The sequence below is a fragment of the Mirounga leonina genome, unplaced genomic scaffold, assembly GCF_011800145.1.
Source record: "Mirounga leonina isolate KUSES-001 unplaced genomic scaffold, KU_Mleo_1.0 Mir_151, whole genome shotgun sequence".
Lineage (NCBI taxonomy): Eukaryota > Metazoa > Chordata > Mammalia > Carnivora > Phocidae > Mirounga > Mirounga leonina.
The window spans coordinates 25,345,786-25,370,917 of record NW_023270377.1 but is presented as its reverse complement, the minus strand read 5'-3'; the positions used below and the strand labels follow the sequence as shown (position 1 = coordinate 25,370,917).

The 25,132-nt window shown below is 36.1% G+C and overlaps 1 protein-coding gene across 1 annotated transcript in view; it reads left to right on the top strand.

Annotated features, from left to right (window-relative positions):
- The window catches only part of CPS1 (carbamoyl-phosphate synthase 1), a 357,074-nt gene that overhangs the window by 286,187 nt on the left and 45,755 nt on the right, over positions 1-25,132 (top strand). The window contains exons 25-27 of the mRNA XM_035007224.1: positions 557-755; positions 4,177-4,353; positions 8,120-8,238. Of these exons, the coding sequence (XP_034863115.1) occupies positions 557-755; positions 4,177-4,353; positions 8,120-8,238 (495 nt within the window). The remainder of the gene's footprint in view (positions 1-556; positions 756-4,176; positions 4,354-8,119; positions 8,239-25,132) is intronic.

Here is a 25,132-nt window from a genome sequence, read left to right as displayed (position 1 = left end):
GTTCTGTGAATTATATTCTCAAATATAATTACCCAAACTATCCAGTTAAGTTCCTAGAATGTTAGTTTTGTAAGGAGTCCCAAGTTCAAAAATAATTTGGAGACAAAGCAAGGACCCAAGCTTGCAATGACTACATTTCCTGACTGTTGAATACCCCACAATGCCAGCTAACTCCACTGTCTTTCTAGGTGCAGACATCAATATATCTTTTCAAAAGAATATTTTGCAGATTCTTATCTTAGTGGAGGCTCTAGAAAAGTGAGCACCTTATCAAGGAAGTCATTGATTTTGGATTAAAGAGGTGAAGGTTGGCAGTTGTTGCATTGAATGTCAGGCATAGAGAGTGAATTCTTTTGTGATCCGTGTCTCTCTACTTTATCATGACTCACATTATTTTATAAGCGGCTATTAAATCTTCATACAGAACAGAGAACCAGATGTGTTTTATACCCTGATGTGGAATAATACTAGAATTTCTAAGAAAGACCAATTTATGTTTTGGGCTGTTTTTAATGCTCATTGCTGAAAGAAAAAAAATATATCTCCTCTTTTATAGCTACCCACTGGCATTCATTGCTGCAAAGATTGCCCTAGGAATTCCGCTTCCAGAAATCAAGAATGTTGTATCGGGGAAAACATCAGCCTGCTTTGAACCTAGCCTAGATTACATGGTTACCAAGATTCCTCGCTGGGATCTTGATCGTTTTCATGGAACGTCTAGCCGAATTGGTAGCTCTATGAAAAGTGTGGGAGAGGTGAGTCCATGGTTTATTCCTCTATTTATTCTTGTTCTCAGCTATTTTGTCAAATCCTTAACATCCTTAGAAGTATTCAGGTTGCCTGGATACTGGGTTCTTGATTGGAGGATATATGGGAATTTCATTTCCTCCATGGTGTTTCAACATCTCTCTGAGTATTATCATAAGGTATTTGTTACATTTCCCCTTAATGGATCTTAAAAGCTTCTAATTGAAAGGAGAGCCTGTATATGTGGATGTATAATATATTTGCACATATGAAAAACATATTTTCATAAACAACTGAGTTATAATGTGTTTTATAAACAGACCTAGAAAATAACATGATATAAAATGGTATACCAAAAAGACCATTGCGCTGAGGTTAAGAATTTAATTTTAATCTATTCACACAAATTATGGCTTTACCCTCCTTGGACCTCACTTTCTACATGTCTAAAAGAAAAGGGCTGGACTAGAAAATCTCTCATGTCCCACCTAGCAGCAAAGTTTAAAATTGAGGAGAGCACAATGGGATATGAAGTCCTCTTTCATTATATTGAAATGGTCTAAGCTTTTAGGACCTTTAGATTTTTCATAATGTCCCTTTTTATATTATTTGAAATTAAAATTAGCTTTTGATTATTCCATCTTCAAAGATACAGTGCTCCTCTGTACAGGAGGAAAGAAAGGAATTCAGACCCCTGCCTCTGACTGTCACTCTCTTCCTTCCCCCACCTAGGGGTTTATTTCTTCTTGCATCCAGTTGGCTTGGCATAAGTGGAGAGAGCATGAGTCTTTGAACCAAATGAGCTTGGGTTTTACTCTTCGAGTTGCCACTTACTAGTTAGAGACACTCATGCAAGACACTGGCCCTCAGGTTTTCCATCTGAAAATTGGAGATGATAATACCTATCTTGGGAGGTTCTTATAAGATTTAGGATTAATACATGTAAATCTTTAGTAATGTCTTTTAAGGTAGATTCATAATGAATCTCAAATAAGTGTGTTTCATCACTATTGTTGTCATTGTTTACGGGTAGAATTTTTGATTACCAGCAGTATGCATGAATCTCAATCTCTATCGATCTATTGATCTATCATTTATCTATTTATTTTATCTCACCTTTGTCTCTATATGGCCAGTGTAGGAGCTCTTGGTCTATGCCTAGATATCTAAGCTGGTTAGATTACAGGGCAAAGAACTGTTTATGACATATTGTTCTATGTTGGCCTTTATTTATCCTGTGTTACAGATTATAGCTATCCTCAGACTAGCCGTTGCAGAAATGCATACCACCAATCACAGGAAGTTCAGCTTAAATCCATCAGCAATGCAGGAGAAAAGAAAAAAAAAAAAAGAAAAGACATTTTACTGATCAATCAGATTCATGCATGAAAGGGAGAATTATTACTATTTTGGTTTCCTTAGTTTCCAAGATACTAATGCAAGATTTTAAAGTAATGACAGATAAGGAAAACTTGACCTTTTAAATTAAAATGTCCTACTAGTTGTAAAAAAAGAAACAAAAAACTGGTAGTCCTTCATAGCTGCTTTAAATCTTATTTTTTCTCTCATGCTTCATGGTGCACAATAGAATTAAAACTCAAATGCCATGGAAAGTTTTGTTGGTAGCTCTCCTGTCAAATAAACAGCTGTTATTTAGTTTATTTTATGGGAAGTATCCCTTTTCACATTGCTCACAGTAAAATTTATAGGCCAAAGAAGATGAGATAATTTCTGTAATGTGTTCATTTAGGGCTTATAATCTAAGGGACATTTATTGTCAGTGGATATTTCCCATCATACATTTAGTTCAACTCAAGTTAGGAAGCATTTCCCCAGCTTTTACTCCATGCAAGATGCAGTGAATAAGATGTAGATATTTGTTACATGTTATCTGCAGTTGGTAAGTTGAGAATACAGAAATAGAACTAAACGTAATATGAATTCAACTGTGGTGAAAGTTAAGATACAGTGTTTACATACAGGTGCTTTGAGAATGGAGAAGAATAGGGTCAGGGAATAGGGCTATCCTGTCAGTCAGTCCATTGAAAAATGGTGAAATTTTCACTTAATGAAGGTGAATATTAATCATATAAAATATTAAAAAGCACAAATTTTGAGCAAACACAGTTATGTACTCCTTTATTATTATATAGGTAGGTTTGTTTTTCTTTTATTGAACATATTCCATATACCGTTATGTACAGTCTACTTACAAATAATAATTTATGGTGAGTTACTTATAGAACCAGTTACTTTATTGCCAACTTTTAAGTATGTAATACTTGTAAGTTGTATTAAATATTCCAGAAATATTTTCCTAATTTGATAGCACCATAAAATCTTTCATTTCTGGCAGTCTCTCTCACACTTAGGCTAGCAAGTCTATGACCATATTGTGTAACCCTTCAAATATCATTATACCTATCTGAATTGGACTAACATTTTATTCATCTCTGCTCTTGAGAATCTTCCTTACTTCTAATTAAATTGGGGGCAGCGTGAAAGGTTATCTGTTTGGCTTTAGTGATCTTTGAATATGTATCTTGTCACACAATTGGCATGAAGGTTTACCAAACTGACATGAATGGGAATCTGGGTCTATTTGAGGAATCACAGAAGTTTACTGAAGGCAGCATTATCACTGTTATTATTTTAAATTGGAGACCCAAAATGCATAGCAATCTATGATTCCGTGGAAAGATTCAAAGACAGTGTTTATCCACTGAAAATAACTGGTTAGGCTTGAAGGCGATTTAAGTTTAGTTCTGACTTGTATCTTGTCCAAATGAAATCACTACATGGTCTTCCTAATTGATTAGTGAACAATCAGCTGTAAAGATTGTGGGAAGACACATCGAATTTGTCATGGGGAATTTAGATCCACCTACATTCAAAATCTGAATCTGTCAGTATTTGTTATGATTCTGAAGGTTTTATTAATATTAATGCTTCGTTATAAAGAAAGCCAACCTGTCTTGGATTGTGACTGATAACCCATTTAGAAATAGTTCTGTTTTTGTGTTAATATATGTCTGGCTTCTCTTCATTTGTTTTTTATTCTAAATAACATCTGCGTAAAAGCAAGATTTTATTAAGGAAGGGTCTATATGCTCTTTCCACCTATTCCTTAGTTTAATATTATTGTTCAGAGCAGTTGCAGGTAATTTCCTCATCAGTCTCAACAAATAAAGCTAAATTCCTGGTGTGGTAAAAGACTGACCTAATATTGTTAAAGACCCATTATATCAAAACCATGGCGAAAAGGAGAGAGAAAGAAAAATAACAATAACAACACCTAAATTTGGGTAGTATTCTTATATGTTTTGTTCCAACGTCTTTTCTAAAAAACATTCCATTTCTAGTTCTGTTTCAAATTCAATATATATAAGCTCTTTTTTAAAAATACAAGTTCTTAAATGTGCATTACAGGTCATGGCTATTGGTCGCACCTTTGAGGAGAGTTTCCAGAAGGCCTTACGAATGTGCCACCCGTCTATAGATGGTTTCACTTCCCGTCTCCCTATGAACAAAGAATGGCCATCCAACATAGATCTCAGAAGAGAGCTGGCTGAACCATCCAGCACCCGTATCTATGCCATTGCCAAGGTAATATGTGATGAGGGGCCCTGAGTGACTATTTTCTTCAGAATATAGCCACCCTGGACTTTATTTATTTATTTATTTTTTAAAAAGATTTTATTTATTTATTTGAGAGAGAGAGATAGAGATAGCAAGAGAGAGCATGAGCAGGGAGGAGAGGGAGAAGCAGGCTCCCCGCAGAGCAGGGAGCCCGACGTGGGGCTAGGTCCCAGGACTCTTGGAACATGACCTGAGCTGAAGGCAGATGCTTAACCAACTGAGCCACCCAGGCACCCTGCCAACCTGGACTTTAAAGTAAAACTGAAACACAAAATGGTTGTGAATTCAGGGATTTGGGGAAAAAATTTAATTTTCTTCAGTAGTATTATACTAGAGACTTCTGTGGCTTTTTTCAGATTATTCTATAATTGATGAAATATTACCCCCTTTTTAAAAATTTTATTTGAGCTTGGACTGAAGGACACATTGCCGGTTTAAAGGATGATCATACAGATAAAATGTTCCTTCCTTATATATATATATATCTTATCGATACTCTTAAGTAGGTTTGATCATATTGACCTGCCATTTCCTGTCCCTCTCATTACTTGTTCCTTGAAAATGTATAAAATCATATTTTAGAAAGGAAGATGCATAAAATAGTATCATTTAGTATATGCTCCCTCAGACTTTAGAATAATGTTTATTTGCTTCTTTTTCTGTGTTTAAACAACAATGACTATAAAGATCTTCCACGATTATAGGCTTTTCTGTGTAATTATTTTATTGGTCTTACTTTTAGAACAAAAAAGCCCCACATTTCTCACTTCCACCCCCTAGTTCCCTTTTATGCAAATTAAATGCCATATTAATCTCCTTTCATGTTTACTATGTGTAGGGTTTTGAATTTTCAGCTCATCTGATTTTATAAAAGGTGACTTGGGCAGCTGGGACCTGTCTGGTCAGAAATCCCTGAATGGCTTTTTGACATTTAAGGAAGCTTAGGCATTAATCCTCCAACAGTATCAAACCACACTGGAGCTACAAAGCCCCGCTGACCATTTCATATGTGCATGTGTGCATGTGCGATGAGTTGATGAAAATATGAATTTTGTCTTTAAAGAGGAAATCTGTCTTTGTAATTTGCCTTTGTAGCAACAGAAAAATGCTGTGAGTGATTTTGAACTCACTGCAACTTTCCCGTCCATGTACTGAGAGTCCTGCTGAGAGGGAGAAGCGGAGGGAATGTTTCCTTCGTTGCATATAATGTATACCCTCCTCACCTTTATGGTTTCTAAATGCAGAATATTAAGTTCCATTGAAATTCTGGCAGATGTTAGTGTCTTTTGATGGACATTTCTCAATATTGAGTTTCAAGGTAATAGAGAATTAACATTTTCAGTGGGGGGGTGGGTGATAGTAGTGATGAGAGGTTATTCCAGAGAGCCATTTCACCTTCTTTATTGTTCTTATTTCAGTCTTTTGTTTTAAAAAAGCATTCTACCATATTCTTATGTGTAGATATACATATGATGTTTTCTTTCCAGACAAAAGGCAGTAAATGGATTTACAGAAGTAATCCTACTTCTGCCATTTTGAGGTGGATGAAAAAGGGAAGCATTTCCAAGTCCCTGGGGAGGATATACAGCTCGAGCAAATCTCTCATTCTTTTCTAACAGACTTATAAAGGATGAGAATTCAGAGGAAACGTGTGGAGGTCCTTTCTCACACAGAGCCCCCTATGTATGAGCAAACAGTGCAGGGTCTGAGGTATAAATTATTGTCTGCCAGAGTGCTGGCAGAAGGAACTGATGTCTGTTTGTTAGAGGTCGTCATTACTGTTCATTGCCCCAGCAACCAGGAACTTGGTGATTTTGACAAAGAGAGTGAGGACCGTGGAGGGCTGAAGGGGAAAAAATGAAAGGCGTGAGTAAATCTTCGCTCGCTTTCATGGTCCTTACAAAAGGGCAAGTTGCTCTGAGGCCTGATTTTTGCTGCAGTCTTATTTCAGGATGACTGGATCATCACCTCTTTTGATCTGGGGAGAATACAGGGCATTATTTTTGATTTGGGAAACATTAGAGTAACCTTGAACTTGTTTGGGGTCATTATGAACTTCGAGCTGCCGTGCTTGAAGATGAGGTCATAAGACGGGGAGGATTTGGCTTTCGGTTAGACACCGTGGGTGTGACTGTAATTGTCCTTCCTCCTAGTGAAATGAATCCAGGAGTTTAGGCTCTCTGACAACCGTGGGGTCAAGAGTGTGTGTGATCATGTGAAGACTTCCTCTGGTCTGTCCAAAGTGTCACTAACTTAAGGTTCTATCCCCCTCATAGTGCTGATGGCCAACAGCTAATTGAGTATTTAATCACTTGGAAAATGAGACAGAATACTAAGTCCTTGGGAACCTGGCTCTATATAAGGAGAATTAAACAAAAGAAACAGAATAGACTTATGAAATGAGCATGCCTTTGAGTATTTCCATTAGGTATCATCTAATGCTAGTCAACAGAATTATGAGCTGTGCTGTCTTTCAACATTGTGCTGTCTCTCATTGTCTCCCTGGTGCTAGAAATCAGTGAAGATTTAAAGAAAATTAAGCTCCTTGGGTTGAAATATAATAGCAGAATTACTAGTTACATATATTTCTTAATGGGATTTAAAAATATAGTGTGCCATTTCTAGAATATGTGGTTTTGGAGTATTATCTGATTATTAATCTTCATTGAGTATAAACATATACTTAAAAATAGTACAGGAGAAGAGTGGACATCTTTTGAATATCAAGGTTTGGGTTTTGAGCGTTTCTCTCTTCTTTCTGTTGCCTTTTCTACTCAGCTTAATGACCCATAGTTGTAATTTTACTTCTGAGAAATTGCTAAAGTAAGCTTGAGGAAAGAGCTGAGCTGCCTATCAGAACAGAAGTTATTACTACACTGTTTTGGAATATATTAGGTTTTTGTAAATGCCTTTCTTAGCACAAAAGTCATAGTAACTGATTCAAAATAATTTTTTTGTTTGAAGTCTTCTCTGAGGAAATATTCTAAAGAAATAACACTAAGTCAGATTTGATCCATAAATTTTCACTGACTGGTTTGTGTGAGTGTGGAATGAGGTAAAAAAACTATGGTATTTGCCAAAGGGTAATTATCCAAAATATAAGTTAAATGATCATCATATTGATTCTAGATGTTCCTACCAATTTGGCTTAACTGTAGTTTCAAGAGATTCTCTTTAATTCCAAAGAGATGTACCAAATTTAGGATATAATTAGCAACATGGTTATATAGAAAGCAGGGAAGCAGAGCTTATTAGGGGGATTTTTCTGAGCACACACTGCTCTGATTAACTCAAGACACCTCCTTGAGGGGGCACCTGGGTGGCTCAGTCGTTAAGCATCTGCCTTGGGCTCTGCCTTCGGCTCAGGTCATGATCCCAGCGTCCTGGGATCGAGCCCCGCTTCGGGCTCCCTGCTCCATGGAAGGCTTGCTTCTCCCTCTCCCACTCCCCCTGCTAGCGTTCCCTCTCTCGCTGTGTCTCTCTCTGTCAAATAAACAAATAATAATAATAATAATAAAAAAGACACCTCCTTGGTATGCCATTTGTGGGTATAGTTGGCAGCGTTGGTAGGTTTATTGGGAGGAACATCAATGATATTATATCAGTTCCATTCTCAGTCTATAGCCTCAAGCTCTCTGAATAACGTAGAGAGGAATGGCTGCTATGTGTTTTCAACCAAATAAGACATTTATAAAATATTTGTCAAAGAAAGTGTCTCTTCTCCTTTTGGCAGGCCTTGGAAGACAACATGTCCCTTGATGAGATTATGAAGCTCACATCCATTGACAAGTGGTTTTTGTATAAGATGCGTGACATTTTAAACATGGAAAAGACCCTGAAAGGGCTCAACAGGTAAGGCAGTGTTGCTCTGATTCACTCCAGATACCTTCTGTGCAGCTTTTGTCTTCCTCTTACCCTTAAGCGCTTGGCCAAAATTCTGCTTCAATGAAATAAATAGTGCCAAGGCTGGTAAACAGTAGTGATGGCCACAAGAAACGGCAGTTTTAGATGTTTACCTTTTGAAAGGTATCTCTTGATATTTTTAACTGTTTTGCACCTCTTCCATTGCCATCAAACTTAGTGATATTTTTATCAGGTCTTTTGAAGTTAAAAAATTGGTGTACATCTATGAATTCAGGTGCTGTTTAACTTACCCAAAATTACCTAGATCAAAACGTTATCAGTCAATAATTAAACGAATGATATTCTTATTTTCTATAATATTTCTAAGTTCTGAAGTCGGTTTCTTTCTTTTAAAATCAACTTACATATTGCTGTATATTGATGAGCTAATGTATTCCTCTTGCATTCTACTGATATTTTTAACATTGGGACTTCCAGTTCAGCATACGAATAAGCCACATTCAAGTTCTGTTAATAGATTCTTTACCTCTCACTAATTTACATTTTTATCCCCTTCAAGGCCAATTATTTTTAAAATTTCATTTCATGTTCAGAATATTCTGATAATGTCAGTGCTTTAAAATCTACTTCTTTATTTTTCATGACAAGACCATTTGTTGGGTCACCTCAGGCTTATGAAATCACAGATAGGTTTTAAACATGGATCTTTGATAAGAGGAACATTTATTACCAATCTAGAGGAGAGAGTATAATCCTCTTTAGCTTCTCCCCTTTTAAGAGGGTTGGGAAATACACAATTATTTGAAAGAAGTCTCACCTACAAGCCTAGGCATATGTTTAGAGAGAAGGAAATGTTTTGTTTGTGTAAATTATTCTCAAATGATCAGAGGAAATGTAAAAATATTAATCACTTAAAATGTTGTTGAAGACAGTGGAAGTTCTCAAAGCCTACATCTGTGACGTATAATTTGGGTTACTGTGTTTACCTAATCAAGATGCCCACACAAACTGGGCAATAATAACACTTGCTTTTCTTTTTGAGCAAAATGAGGTTCTTTTTCATCAGTTGAACAGTTGCCCACAACAAATGCTTGGTTTTGAAAGTGGGGGATCCAATCTGCCAAAAATGAAACTAGCTGCGGTTGCTTAAAAGTCATCCTTTCTAGTGATCACATAAAATGAACCCTAGACAGCAAATACATTAAGAATTGAGCCTGTACATTCATCTTAGAATTTTGCTGACTGGAGCTTTCTTTTTCTTGGTTTATGAGGCCAACAGAACTTCCATGTTGAATTATAGTCTGTTCTACTGTTACCAGTTTCAGACAACTGATTTCAAATGCCTATGAAACCACTCCAATTAAACCACACGAGGGTGCTAGAAACTTACAGTATGCCAATCGTAGCTGTGGGAGAGACCTGGGGTGAAAAATAGCAGATGTTGTTGTGATTTAAATTTTCACATTCTGATTTTTGGACAAATTCTGTGTTTTAATTGAATAGTTTTTGTTACAACCAGAAAGCAGGTTGAGATTCTAACTAAGCAGGAACAAGTGTATATTGAGAATGAAAAACGTCCTTGGAGCATTAGACCCGCTTACTGTTACAGATCACTTATCTTTCTGATCTCTACATTCTGTTACATTTATTTGCTGATAATTTAACATTTTTAGTTTCCATTTTCTGGCATAAGCATATTTGTAAATAGAGATATTTTCTATTGTTCGTAATGATCAATGTTAAAATTTTTTTATATAAAGCTTTTAATAACTTAAAATAGTCTAAAACATTATACTTAAAGTTATCTTTTGTCTCAAGAACTCAACAGGTGATCCATGGTGTTAGTAAACCTAAACCTTGAACTCATTATTTTCTGAATGATACTTTACTATTTAATTCTTCTTGGTTTTTGTTTGTTTGTTTGTTTGGTTGGTTTTTTGTTTTTTGATTTTGGAGTGTCCTAGATGCACACAGAGCAATTTGATAATGATTGTTATTTAGAAGTGTTAAATAAGTAAAAAAAAAAAAAAAAAGAATAGATAGCCACTGAAGCTACCTGTCTCAGTCATTGTGTGGTCCATAGAGGTCTGAAACTGGTTGGATATCATGGCTGATGGAATGTAAGTGTGTAGGACTTGAGTTTTGTTGTCCTATTTTGGTTATCTTCACCATTACCCTGGATTATGATGTCTTCTGCTTTTTCTCAGCCTCTACATATCCAAGAAGGCTTAGTCATCAAGGCAGATACTGCTCCAACAGTAGTAATAACTCTCCATTAGCAGTTGGCATTATATAGCTGAATTATGCATTGCCAGTTTGCAGAAAGTTTATGAAGATCAGTTCTTTTTCCTTTACATTTATCTGTGGTTCACTTTGTTTCAAAATCTCAACTATTCCAGTGTTGGAAAGGCTGACTTTCCTTGTAGACCGAGGAGGTAACTATTTGGTGTGATTTGAGATGGCCCGCAAATTCTCTTGCCTCAGCATCTCTCTGCTGCCAATGTGCCCAGGTCCCTTTGCACTTTTCTGATAGGTCCCTGGGAAAACAGGCAATGGGGATCTCAGCTGGGAGAAAAGGGGAACCTTAAAGAAGGGATGAAGTATAGAATGCCAGATGTGGGTTAAGTTTCACTTGGTTCCTTTCCACTTGGAAAGAACGCAGGGTCTGGAGCTAGTCAGATAGATAGGTGGGAGGTTTTCCCCTGCTGTGGAATCGCACGTCACCTCCCTCCCTTCTCTGGACTCACATCCTTTCTGCTAATGTCTGCTTAATAGTTTTGTTGTGAAGCTTAAACAATATAAATGTAAAGGACACCTGGCACATGGTGAATGCCCAAGATGGTTTTCACTCTTTCCCCCTGAAAATGAAAATGCTACTTATTATAATGAAAAGTATTTTGTGATTTCGGATAGATACATTTAAAGACTACTTTTTAGAGCTACACAATTTGCATTTGCTTATATATTTTACAATATGTCATTTCTTAACTTTCTTGATGATGCACTGTCACTTCACTTGTTTTAATACCAGACCTATTTTTTTTTAAAAGAAGCAATGATAGCAAGTAATACAAATGCTATTCTTATCAAAAGATCAATAACACTCCATTATGCTAATGAACAAAAATTCCCACTCTTCAGTTGTTAATCATGCTAAAATTCTTCTAAAATCCAATAAATATGTTTACTAGCACAGGATGAGAACATCATTCAGATTAATGGCCAGTCTATGACTTGTATTTACATATAGTCATCTGAGATGAAGTTCAGAATTTGACTCCTAAATGGAATATACCCATGTATTTGGTATATATGTGAATGTCCATAGATTGGAGTGGGGAAAACAAAACAATGTTTGTAGTGAGGTTGGCATTATGGAAATAACTGAAGAGTTTTCCATGTCCACGAGAAAGTGAAAATTATAGAAATTCCTTTCCTTGAAGGGTGGAGATGAACATGTGTCTTGCTGAGGATGATATATGAAATCCCAGCCTAGTTCAGGGTGATGAGACATTAGACTAGTGTTAGAATAATTGACTCAGCGTGCAGGCTGCAAGTGCTTGCTCCCATCAGAACTCAGTCTGCCGTCTCCAGCACATGAGCACAGCAATGGCAGCCCACGGGAGACTTCCAGAGCAATAGCCATTCTTACCGACTCAGGTGATAGCCGTGATTCAGACAGCTTCAGCAAAAAATTTCTCTTCCCACTTGAGTTCACTGACTTTCTCCTTCTCCTCTTAAATTGTTTATTGCTGCCCAAGGGCATGCTAGGAATGTTGACAGTTCTAGGCAGTTCCCCAAATTTATAAGCTGGTGTAGTAGCATTAATCGACCTAGAGTGATAACATATTTTACAGCGAATTTCTTTAGGTTTTGAGAAGTTTCTCTTTACTCCATGTGATGTGAGTTGTATCATGTAGGATTCCAATGCCTGTAATGCATATGCACTGGGATTTAGATGTTTAATCTATTAACTTCACGTTACTGGATCACTTTGCAGGGAGTGTAAGAAAAGTTGAGTCTGTCAGGGTTTTTGGTGGAGCTGCAATGTTTGCATAAGCTCTATCCATTGGCTTTCACAACTGAGCTATCCACATTTTAATATGTCTATTTTCCCCACACTCGCTCATCTTACCAACACCGACTCTTTCACCCATAATGCTCCTCCCATATAGCGTTTTCATAAATACTTACTACAAGAAAAAATATACTTATTTTGCTCTATTAAAAATTACAAAAACCTCACCTATAATCCTTTCCTCCATTAGCATATAGAGAGATTCAATTTTGATCATGCAAATAAACCTGACCTGGAGGGCAAAAGTACAAGTGCCATAAATCAAATAAATCAAATGTCAAATGTCTTCATCAGCTAGGTTCTCCTGGTATAGCTGATTCCCTAAGGTAACAAAAGAATGGATTTAGAATTACATCTTTTAATATAGAAAACTGAATTTTGATTCAATCAAACAATTCTCAGTGCCTTTCAAGTGTAAGATAATAATCAGAAAATTTATTGACTACATATCAATCACTGTTCTAAGCACATTATTTCATTTAGCTTTTACTACAACCTAAGGAGATCAGTAATTATCCTGATTTTATAGTTGTAAGCTGAGGCACTGAGATATTTAGCAACTTCCTTGCTATCACCTGCTAATAAATGACAGCTGTGAGATCAAACCTGAGCAGGACTCCAGAGCTCAGGATGTTTGATATTTCACCCCTGTGCTATATGTAAATGTGTGTATATGTATATACACACATATATATGAATATATATATATGTATTCACACATAATTGTATACATGTATGTTGAGGGGTGTGGAAAGGTGAATTAAATAGCATCTGAGGGAAATAAGGTTACAGATAACAGACACTTTCAATATAGTAATGATATTCAATAAAGGATGACAGTCCCATCACCATAGAACTAGCATATATGAGAAAGTTTTCAACTATGTTAGTAATTAATAGACAAGCACAGGTACAAAGATCTCTCAGTTGAACCCCTTCTGCTATAAGTAAGGAAGGAAGTCAACTGTAATAAAGCTTGTTTATGAGCAGGGACTATTTCAGGACATTACACCCCAAACATTTAAATTTACAATATCAAATTGGATTAGCAATTTTAGATTGAAAGATAATAATGATACTTAAAAAAAACAACAACAACATGAACAGGCAAGAAAAAAACCATGAGGGTGCTAATTACCAGCTTTGAGCATCTGCTTATCTTATGCCTGTGTCTTTTTAATTTTTTTATTTCCTTATTTTGATTTTTGGGTGCTTTAGTTATTTCTGATTGACATATCAAAAGGAATCTCTTGTTGTCCAATTCAGATGTTTAAAAATAGGGGATATGGCCATTGTCATACAGTTTATACCATGTAAGTATAGGAGGCTAAGATTTGGATCTATTTCTTTATTAACTGTTGGTATAAATTTAATTTACTGTGGATTAATGTACAAATTATGCAGGAATTCCTTTTGTCCAATATTCTATAGGTTTCATTTTTTTTTTACTATTTTAATTCTTATAATATTCTTTTCCTCCTTCGCTGCCACTCACTGCTATATTCAATGTAGCAAAAAAGAGTAAAGTACACTTTTGAAGGGCCCAATTGTCATCTGAACATCACTATGTTCAGTGTGATAAACTGTGTCCATTGGTGAGTGCTGAAAAATCATAGGTGTGCCTATCGCTTAGGAAAACAATCTAGGGCAAACCTGGTGAGTTCCACTTGGGCATTCAAGTGCTAAATTGAGCTCAGTGAAGTTGGCTATTTCCCTGCAGCCACAAACTTCTGGCAGATGTCATAACACAGGTATCACCCTAGCTGGAATACTCCCTTTGAATGTCCTCTCCTATACATGTCAGTTTCTGTTGACTTTTTGTTTAGCTTGCTCATGAGGCATGGCAAAAGTAGACAAGAACATTTTGTGCTTTCATTTGATTAAAGTTTTTTTGGGGAAAAATGTCACCTAAAAGTTGTTAAAACTTAGATATAAGGCAGAAAAATGTCGGTACTTTGCTTTCTAATGATAATTTGCAATTCCTGATAGAAAAAAACCCTAATCATAAGAAACTTTAGTCTTTAAGGGTATTAAATATAGACATAATTTAGGGAAAGAAATATGTATATTTCCTTCTATCTAACATATTATTGCATGTTATAATTTTGATGATACTTTACTCTGGACATATGTTTGTCCAGATGCCATTGGTTGTTTTCCCCACTCCAGTCTGAACATTCATATATATGTACTAAGTATATATGAATGTGGGAATGGTGATGATTGGATGTTTTAGTGGAACCCACTGTCTTGATTTGCAGAAAATGGGTTATGTCCTCTGACCTCACTACCAACTCACACTATATTTCTGAGTTTTAGTTTCTCTCTAGTTAAAAACAAAACAAAACAAAACAACACAGAAAAAGCAAACTCCATTCTTATTTTACTGGGAAGCCATGCAACTAAGATGAATATATAACATATTATGTGTGAAATAATTAACTCTAAAGGAAAACAGTTTTATCAATTATTACATATTACCATTCTATGGTTTTAGTCTTTATACCCTAAACCACTTATCTAATAAACCTCTCCAAGAATACTAAAAATTGGAGCTTTTATGAGGAAGTTTTTTTTTTTTCTATTTGGAAGAGGAGTATTACTGTGGGAATTTCTATGCCTCTGTGAACTAATGCTAAAAATACATTTTATTTTAAATTTGTTTTATGTTCTATGTGATAAGATATTTTAGATGATGTCATAGATTTGATAGGCCGCCATTAATTTTTTTAACTAACAATTTATTGAATCGTATAGAATGTAAAAGTTTGCATCAAATATTTAATGTTCTGAGAATCTTCATTGAATTCACTATTTAAATAGTATTTACAAATGTGTATTTTGAAAGTGTGAGAGAGAACTTGATTCTGGCATGGGCAAAATAAATGTTTTACTCAAAATGTTTCAGATTGAAATTTAGATAATTCATAAAATGGATATTATATATTTTTGTGTATTGATTCTTAAATATTTGATAGTTCAAAAAAATCTTAAGTTGATTCAAAATAACATATACTCATAATTTGCACATACTTATTAATAGTCAAGAATTAATAGACAATCCTTATGTCGATATCTCTGATCTCAGCATGATGAGTTATGTATTTACTTGATGGCATTTCTCTTTATTAGGAGCTCTTATTGGGCCAGATGGTATTTGTTCATCTACTCAGTCATTAGTATTTATTGGGTACCTACTATGTGCAAGACATGGTACTAGGTCCAGTGCCATTTGTCCATGGATAATTGTTAGTCATTAACATGCCTTCACTGGGTTTATAATCTATTTTGGAAGATTAAATATATACACGTGGCTATACAGAAGACAGATACTTTTAACAGACCAACTAGAGGCAGGAACACAAAGCCAGGAAAGTTAAATGGAGGTTAAAAACAAAAGCTCTAAGGCCTCTGCCTATGTTATCTCACGTAAGTGTTAATTTAAGAGTTCCTAGAGGGTGTGCATCCCTACTTCATATCTTATAAGTGAAACAATGACTCAGATGTTTAAGTAAACTTTTCAACATTTCAGAGGTAGTGCCTGTTGGAGCCAGGATTTAAGTTCAGGACTTGCGGAATCCAAGGACTGCATATATCCCTTCAATATATTCCCATATATATCCTTCAATATATCCCACTACCAGGGGAGCCAAGAAAAGAGAGATTTTAAAACAAAATAAAGGGGCGCCTGGGTGGCTCAGTCGTTAAGCATCTGCCTTCGGCTCAGGTCATGATCTCAGGATCCTGGGATCAAGCCCTGCATAGGGCTCTCTGCTCCATGGGAGGCCTGCTTCTCCCTCTCCCACTCCCCCTGCTTGTGTTCCCTCTATCGCTGTGTCTCTCTCTGTCAAATAAATAAATAAAATCTTTAAAAAAAAAATAAAAAAAAAACAATTAAATAAATAAATAAATAAAATGGGAAGACACTTTCAACAATATTGTGTGGTTTAGGGAGAATAGTGAGGGAGAGAATTGAGCAAGTCCACCAAACTTGGTGATCTGGAGGAAGGAGCAGGAACTAGACTATAAGGACCGAATATGCAAGAAGAGAGGAAGCAGGTAAATGGATGAATTTTACTTAGGAAGCAACAAATCATGTTTGCTCTTACTTTGTTATGTTTCTGCTATGTTTCATAAAAGTGAGAATCTTACTGTAAAGAAATTAAGTCTATGAACAGAAATTAAAGTGGATATTACCCACCTATTTGTTCAATGTAGGTAGTAGTTGGAAACACATAGTTTCATTTCAGTGTTCTGTAATTATTTGATACATGTGGGTACCATCCTCCAATTAAATTGTAAATTCCATTAGGGCAAATTTCACATATCATAATGTCTTAATAGGCTTTTATTATGATCTTTTCTTAAGAGCTTTTGCTGATCTGTGTGAACACAGAATAAAGTTCACTGTACTAAGGCACAGCATCAGCTCTGAAACAGATATGAATGGCTTCCAATTCTTACCGATCATATATTTTCTTGGTAATTGGCATAGAGTATCTTCCATTGAACAAACGCTCAAAAATATTTGTGTGATAATATGCCCATTAAATAAATGAATACATATTCTTGGTAGAAAATGAAAATCAGAATTTCTTAGTCATGACAAAGAGGGGAAATTGGAGTAGAAAAAAAAAATGGATTTACCTGGTTGCTTCAAGAGCCCCACAAATTGATTACCTGGAAATATATAGTCCAAGATACAAACTCACTGTGTTGGAAGACATTGTAAATCAGCATCTCTGTATTTTCATTTTTTTTTTAAAGATTTTATTTATTTATTTGAGAGAGAGAATGAGAGAGAGCGAGTACATGAGAGGGGGGAGGATCAGAGGGAGAAGCAGACCCCCTGCTGAGCAGGGAGCCCAATGTGGGACTCAATCCCGGGACTCCAGGATCATGACCTGAGCCGAAGGCAGTCGCTCAACCAACTGAGCCACCCAGGCGCCCTATTATGGCTTTTTTAAATCAGCACAATTGACTTACTGACAGATTCACTTACACAAATATTTCTATGTGTCTACACTGTGCAGGGTTCGGTGCTATGTGATCTAAGTGATACAAGGTAAGTATAGCACTCCACTTTGAGAGAGTTACAATTGGATAAGAAAGCTAACTTATGACCAATCCTTATAATGGAACTCCAGTTGTTAGTTTTTGTTTGTTCATTTGTTTGTTTTTTAAAGATTTTATTTATTTATTTGAGAGAGAGAGAGAGCACATGAGAGGGAGGAGGGTCAGAGGGAGAAGCAGATTCCCTGCCGAGCAGGGAGCCCGATGCGGGACTCGATCCCGGGACTCCAGGATCATGACCTGAGCCGAAGGCAGTCGCTTAATCAACTGAGCCACCCAGGCGCCCTGTATTTTCATTTTTTTAAGTGACTATATATCTACTGATTAAGTAGGAAGACTTTGAATAAACTGCTTTCTACTAAAAGGGGATTTATCTAATTGTTTTATATTATCAAATGGAGATTTATATACGCTGGAAACATTATAATACCTATATGGGCATTACAAAATCTCTATTGCCTGTTGACAACGAGACAAAATTTTTGTATTTTTGATTAAAAACAAAAAACTATCTGGGTTCTCAAAATTGCAAATTTTCTTAAAAGTTATTGTGAGAAATATTCACTGGTATTTACAGTTGTGGTGAAGGTTCTAATTTAATTACCCAGTGAAGAAGGTTAAGGCAAAAAAGATATATTATTTATAAGACAGAGATCTATATTTCTCTGGTGACCTAAAGGTGCATTTCCATTATAATACGGGTGGAAAATATCACTAGTCTATTTTTGTGGATGGTGAAACTGAGTCACATTGAGGTGTGTGTCATCTTTCTGTCACAGCAGTCAGAGGAAAGCAAGGAATCTAGCCCAGGGCTTCTGCCTGTGGTTCTAGTCACTAACCCTTTTCAAAAGCTTCTTTTTAGAGATATGACTTTTAAATCAGACAGCTGGAGATCAGTTCCTCCTTAGCTGTCAAGTTGTGAGCTGTGTGTTTTCCTGCCTGAATTGTTGACCCCACTTAGAGCAGAAGAATTGTAAGAGATGTGCCCTTCTCTAGAACTCTTGGGGGGGAAAACACAGGGGCCTGGCAGGGAGAAAGCCTTGGCAAGTCACCTTTAAAAGATGTAAACAGAATTTTCATGGGTATGGAGAGCTGGGATAAGGGGTTTCCTTTTACATTTTGCCATATTTCAAATAGAAGACTGTCTATATGCATGTATACACGTACATACATACGTACAAACATATACACGTATTTTTTCTTTAAATAAGATGCAAACACCTTATCCTCCATGTTAATGCAGGTCAGTAAAAATCTGAAGTGTATAATGGAAATTACTTTTACACAAAATAGTCTGCCTCAGCTGTAGTTACAGAAGCTAGATAATCACTCACTGGCCCCCAGAATTTTTTCCCCTGCTCATTCATACTTGAAGTGTCTTTGTGGTGGCATAGAGCCTCGGAATCTGCCCTCGGAGGTGAAATGCATGATTTTCATCCTGAGGAGCGTAGGGTAGTGGCCATGCCTCCCCACGGTGTAGAAAGTGCTTGGGTACATGTGCTCTCAAGATCAGTTGTGATTTGCAGGAAGTACAGAGTATGTTGGTCCTCATTACGTCAAGGGATCGCTACAGGAATGTTGCAGAGGAGGGGAAAAGTCTGAGAAACGCTGGGGTGCTAGAGCCAGATTTAGATGACTTACCAGTTTTGTTCTGATGAACTGCCCCTTCTGCTTCTCCTCCTCCTTTTTCTCTTCTCTTGTGCCTGTTCTTACCCTTCTTCCTCATCTCCTGGCGTCTACACGTGTGAAGCACTTATTTACTTGCTTGGCATTGTGCCAAACACTTCACATATTTATCATTTCATCTGATTGATACGATTTCTTTTCTCAGTGGAGTGGGAGCGTGACTCTAGATTTGGCCGGTGATGTTTACTTAAGGTCGAAATAGGCAGTTAGGCACTCTTTGCCAGTTGTACATAATGATAATAATGTAATGGCCCTCACCTCGGTGTTAACGTGGCTATGGTGATTTTACACATACGGCCTCAAACCCTACCCCACCACCTACTCTTCAGCCGATGGACGATGGACGGATTTAATTGACCATCCTTTGCTCTAGGCAGCCTGAAGGGAGAGCTACTCAATTTGCTCTTGACTATAGTCATTAGCATGAAGTAAACGAGAATTTTTGCTGTCTTGGGTGTCAATGTTTATTTTTATGTCTTCTTCTGAAAAACACTCAGTGATAAAGAATTTTGATTTCCATGTAGGTAGTGATCCTGAAATTAACATAGATCTAATGCGATCTGTCATCAGGAATTTAAAACTAGAATTTTTTCACATCCTCCTAGAAATGACTTTCCATTTTACCTCCTTTCTAGAAAGGGCTTACATTTGCTCATTCAAGAACTAAAAAATTTGGTCAAAAATTATTCCTACATATGTTACATTTAGCAGGAAAAAAATCTGTGCAGCGGTTATCAGTAGATAGGCTTCAGTTAAGTAATTTATTTTAATACGATTCTAAGTAATAGTTTCTAGAAGTCAAAGAAAGTTATATATTGAAAGTTATACTGTTGTTTCTTGGAACAACACATCTGATAGGTGGAAAACTACTCTGTTGAAACATGACTTCCTTTAAACAAAAATAATGGAGAGGTTCTAAAATGTAAGACTTCCAAATAAATTTATTTGTGAAATAACGGATTTTAAAGCATCAAAGAATGCTCATTTTATCTCAGTTTTCTACTGAGGCCTTATACAGCATTTATTTTTGTTTGTTGGATTTAAATCTGGACATATAAGAAACCTATATTTATGGGAAAAGCCAGGATTTTGCTTACTGAATACATCTTCTTAATCTGGGGAAAATGATCTATTGAATGGGTTTAAAATTATAAGTAAATTTATTAATCAGAAGTAGCAGAAGCAATATTCTATAGTATACACTTTGCCCTTTAGTTCAATCTGATCAGGTGAAAGCTGCTTGACTAGTAAAAATATGCTTTTTTGAACGCATTCTTTTTTTTTTTTTTGATAACTAGAAATTTATACTTCTTTTTTTTTACTTTTTTATTGTTATGTTAATCACCATACATTACATCATTAGTTTCTGATGTAGTGTTCCATGATTCATTGTTTGTGCATAACACCCAGTGCTCCATGCAGAACGTGCCCTCTTTAATACCCATCACCAGGTTAACCCATCCTCCCACCCACCTCCCCTCAAGAACCCTCAGTTTGTTTTTCAGAGTCCACAGTCTCTCATGGTTCGTCTCCCCCTCCGATTTCCCCCCCTTCATTCTTCCCCTCCTGCTATCTTCTTCTTCTTTTTTTTTTTCTTAACATATATTGCATTATTTGTTTCAGAGGTACAGATCTGTGATTCAACAGTCTTGCACAATTCACAGCACTCACCATAGCACATACCCTCCCCAATGTCTATCACCCAGCCACCCCATCCCTCCCACCCCACCCCCCACTCCAGCAACCCTCAGTTTGTTTCCTGAGATTAAGAATTCCTCATATCAGTGAGGTCATATGATACATGCCTTTCTCTGATTGACTTAATTCGCTCAGCATAACACCCTCCAGTTCCATCCACACTAATAGACATGACTTACCATGATAGGGTGCTTTCTGTTTGTTTTTCATCATTACCAAATCCATGGCAGAGAAAGAGAGAGTTGCAGCATTTTCAACTAGGAATCATCGAGATACAAAATGTGACCTATTATGGCTCAAAAATGACAATTAACTTAACCTATATTAGGTCATTTTCTCCATTATTATTACTTGGTATTCATAGACTATAATCATGATATTATAATCAGTATTTTATAAGTGTTCTTACCAGATCAAAAGTAATACCATAATAATTCTGGATTATTGGGATCACTAAATATTGGTAAAAAAAGATTCATAGATTAAAATTGCCTACTTAAAAATATCTACAGTATCATTTGCTCATAAGATTTTCTTCTTTGTTTGATTCTGTTGTTTTTAGTAGCCTTTAAGGTGAGATACAGTTTTAAGTGTCTCGTCCCTCGAAAATCAACCCTTGTAATATCGTAGCATTATTGCCATAGTGCCAAGTGGACCTAGATCCTAACAGATAATTTTCATGCTGGTGTGCTTTCACATGAACATGGGATCATTGGGTATTGTTTGTCCTGTAGATGAGCGGTAAAGATCAAAGTTTTTTAATTCCTCCAAAGACCTCATGACTGTATAGTAACAAAGCATCGTGCTTTGAAGAATTAAGAGAAAATAGCGGTATTTACCCAATGGCCTAAGTTTCATCCTTTGCTTTTCTAAACATGATTGCTGCTTTTGAAAAGTGTCTTTTGCATTTCTCTTAAGGAAAGAGGTAACGACCTGTCTCTTTGAAAGAAAAGATGAGAAGACAAATAACTTCCCTGATTATTGGGCCTGGGGCACGGTCTTGAACCTGTGAAATGCCAAAAAGAATCTGTGAAGCCGTGTAAAAGTCAGGGGAGAGGCTGATGGGGGGCGGGTCTCGGGGCAGAGAACACAGCTCTTACTCGGTTCTCTGCTCTTATCGAAGCAGGTGTCATTACTGAATATCAGGCCCTCGTGTTTTCTCAGCTTCTGCCTTTTCGGGGATTTTTAAAAAGAAGATAATAATAAGATCGCAAGCCCATCCCATAATTGTAGGCCAAGTGGAGTGCTCATTTTCACATTAGAGCTTGTGCAATCTGGAGGGGAATTTGTTTAGTATTACTTGTGAGTTGGTGGATCAGATAAAAGCCAGTCAAGTGGAAGAGAGGACTGTGTGAAGTGTTCTGGCTCTCCTGGTAATTTCGATGCTGCAGGCGTTCCTCCAGTCAGTTAATAGATTTCCCCAGCTCCTTTATGCCAGGTGAAAATTTCCTCATTAAGGAGAATTTATTCCATTTCCTTTTATCATTTATTATTGAAGACTAAGTGTGAGTGGAGGAAGTTTCAGAGATGACAGGGTAGAATTTTAAACAACAACAACAACAAAATCTACATTGGAAGTCGGAGACAGACAGGAGAAAGGCTCGTATTGTTTATAAAACCAGAGAACACACAAGAGACTTCCCGCCGTAGAAGCTGAGCCATGCTGTCTTAACTGTTAAAAGATTAGGGCAGAGTGTGTAAAAGTCTGATTGTCTGTTTTTAAGGGGTTTTTCCTCCTAAAATTTCAGAGCTGTCATTTTGTGCTACTAAGTAGAGAGGAACTGAAGATTATGAAAAGACTAGCATCACAGCTATTTGGTGTTTCTTTGTGTTATTGTTTAGATTCTTCTATGCAATAATGGAAGTGTAACCTTTGCAGTTTGCCCTTGAGCTCTGAAGGCAAGGAAAGCTGGGAGGGGAGAGAAAAGTTACATATAAGGTGTGTTTTCGAGGATGCAGTGAAGATCAACACAAACATACTAGTACACACACATACATACCAAATATCAGAAGGATACTTTATTGTACATACTTTAAAACTGAGTGCTTTTGTGCAATATGCTCCATTCAGCTGATCACATTCTTGCTTGATATAATGTTCCCTTGATTTACAAAATAATATAAATGGAGCATTCCCTATTGAGGCTGCCAAAGGCAGTTTTGAATTACAAATTCAGCATTTATATTTCTTTTAGTAATTATTCTATTTTGAGTTTGTTCCAAATTAAGGTTTTTATTTTCCTTTGGAAAAATAGAAATATTATAGCCCTGTCCCTAAAATAAGCTTTCATCTAACTTGATTTCTTAAAAAAAGAAAGTCTCCCTCTGATGGAAGTTCTTTTTAGCAGGCAAAATGGAGGACAGCCCAATGTGGGCAGATAAAGATGAGGAGCATGTATTTGAATCTCTACATTGTTAAATGAGCTTTATGTTCACTTAAGATTATTCATCTTGCATTTGACTCTGAAGAGGTTTAACCTTATCTAAATCACTGGCCCAAAGCTAATGAATCGTGTCTTCAAACTGTCTCTTATTTTATTTTATTATATATTTTATTATTTATAAAATAAAATTTTGTATCAGAACAAGTAGGGAATAAAGTCAATTTTCTTCCCTATGTAATGACATGCTGGCCAGCTCTGTGTTATGCAAAAGCAGCAGAGAAAGTGAATAAGGGAAAGAAATATAGAGAGCGGCTACCTACCTGCTTCCTGTCTTGGAGTTCGGGATACCCCACAGAATTAGGGTAGCACTGAATGTGGGAAGGGATCTAATTTATCCATGTCTTTGTAACTGCTGTGCTGGGTCAGAATCAACATGTATTTTGTCAGTGAGGAGGACTGAAATGCTTTACACTATTTCATGAACATGCCTGAAAAGTAGAAATTAATAACCAGAGAGATTATAAATAAAATACTATAGAAGATACATCACTTTGAACTTCGTATGAACATACCTACCTAATATTTGCATTCAAATTAAAATAGATGAACATGATTATATTCATATGCCATTCCAATTTAATATACCCTAATTTTCAAGATGTTTAAAAATGTCATATCATGCTATTGATCTAGGTATTTGAAGATTGAGCAAAAGTTAAAAAGCTGTTTTGGGCTCACCAAGAAAATACTCTGGGAATCAGCTTGTGAGCATGCACTCTGCAAGTCTGGCTTGATAACATCTGTTTTGGAAATCTCACCTGTATGAATTGAGGGGGTGCCTATGGAGAAGTAGTTTTTAAGCTCCATTCTGAAATTCTATCATTTGTGACTCATTATTCTGTGTTACTGTTGCTCTTCTCAGGCATCCCCTTTAAATAATGAAAACTCTCTGGTGTGGGGATACTATGGGGAGCAGTAATGATTGAGTTAGTCTTAGTGACAGATAGCTGTTTTTTGCCACCAGAGCTGAGCACAGAATTAATTCACTTTATTTTTTATGCACGAGGCCAATTCTATCAATCAGTCTTTCTTTTTCTTTCTTTCTTTCTTTTTTTATTTGCTTGTCGGTAAGAGTACAATTTTATTTGGTGAGTCGAGGAGGAAGACTTTGCATATTTGCTGGAGATGTCTTTATATGCTCTATTGGACTCTTTGGTGGAGAATAATAGGAGGAATTATGCATATTTCAGTAATAGAAAAGACTGCACTGCTGAATGTGGACAAAACAAATGCAAATATATTTCATCCCTAATATAAATGTGAGGAATCTAAATGTTTTTTTTTGTTTGTTTAATACCATTATTAATAATTTTCATTTAAAGCCATGTAGCAACCTTTGAAGAATTCACTGATATTCTTTATAAGAAGAAATAAAAATAAATCATTCAAGGCAAGGGAAAAAAAAACATGACCCAAAGAGCTCGAGATAAATATATTACTTCTGGTTATCTTTGGACTTGAAGAACTTGCATTTTTGCTAGTCCGTAGTCATAATTACAGGTGTAATGGCTCTTTTCAAGGCATATTTCCTAAGTGTGTCTGGATTACTGCTTTTCAGGTTAAGATTTAGTCATTTAAGTTAGTGTGGCTGCTGATATAGTAACATAATATGGGTTTTGCCTCAGATAGTTATTGCAATAATAAAGAAATGTTTTACTGAAGATCTGTTTATTTTTATTTTTTTCTTTTACTACTATCTCACTATTATGGGAAAATATTCTAGCAAGTAGCTAGAAAAATCTAAGGGTAAGAATTGGCTTAATGTTATATGTACAGTATTTCTCCACCTAACTCAAGCTTCATACTTATGTTTTTAACAAAATTGCAGATCACAGAAAAAATGTGTAGCCTTTCACCATGCAGGTAAACATTAATATGATTTATCTTTCCTAAAACTCACAAT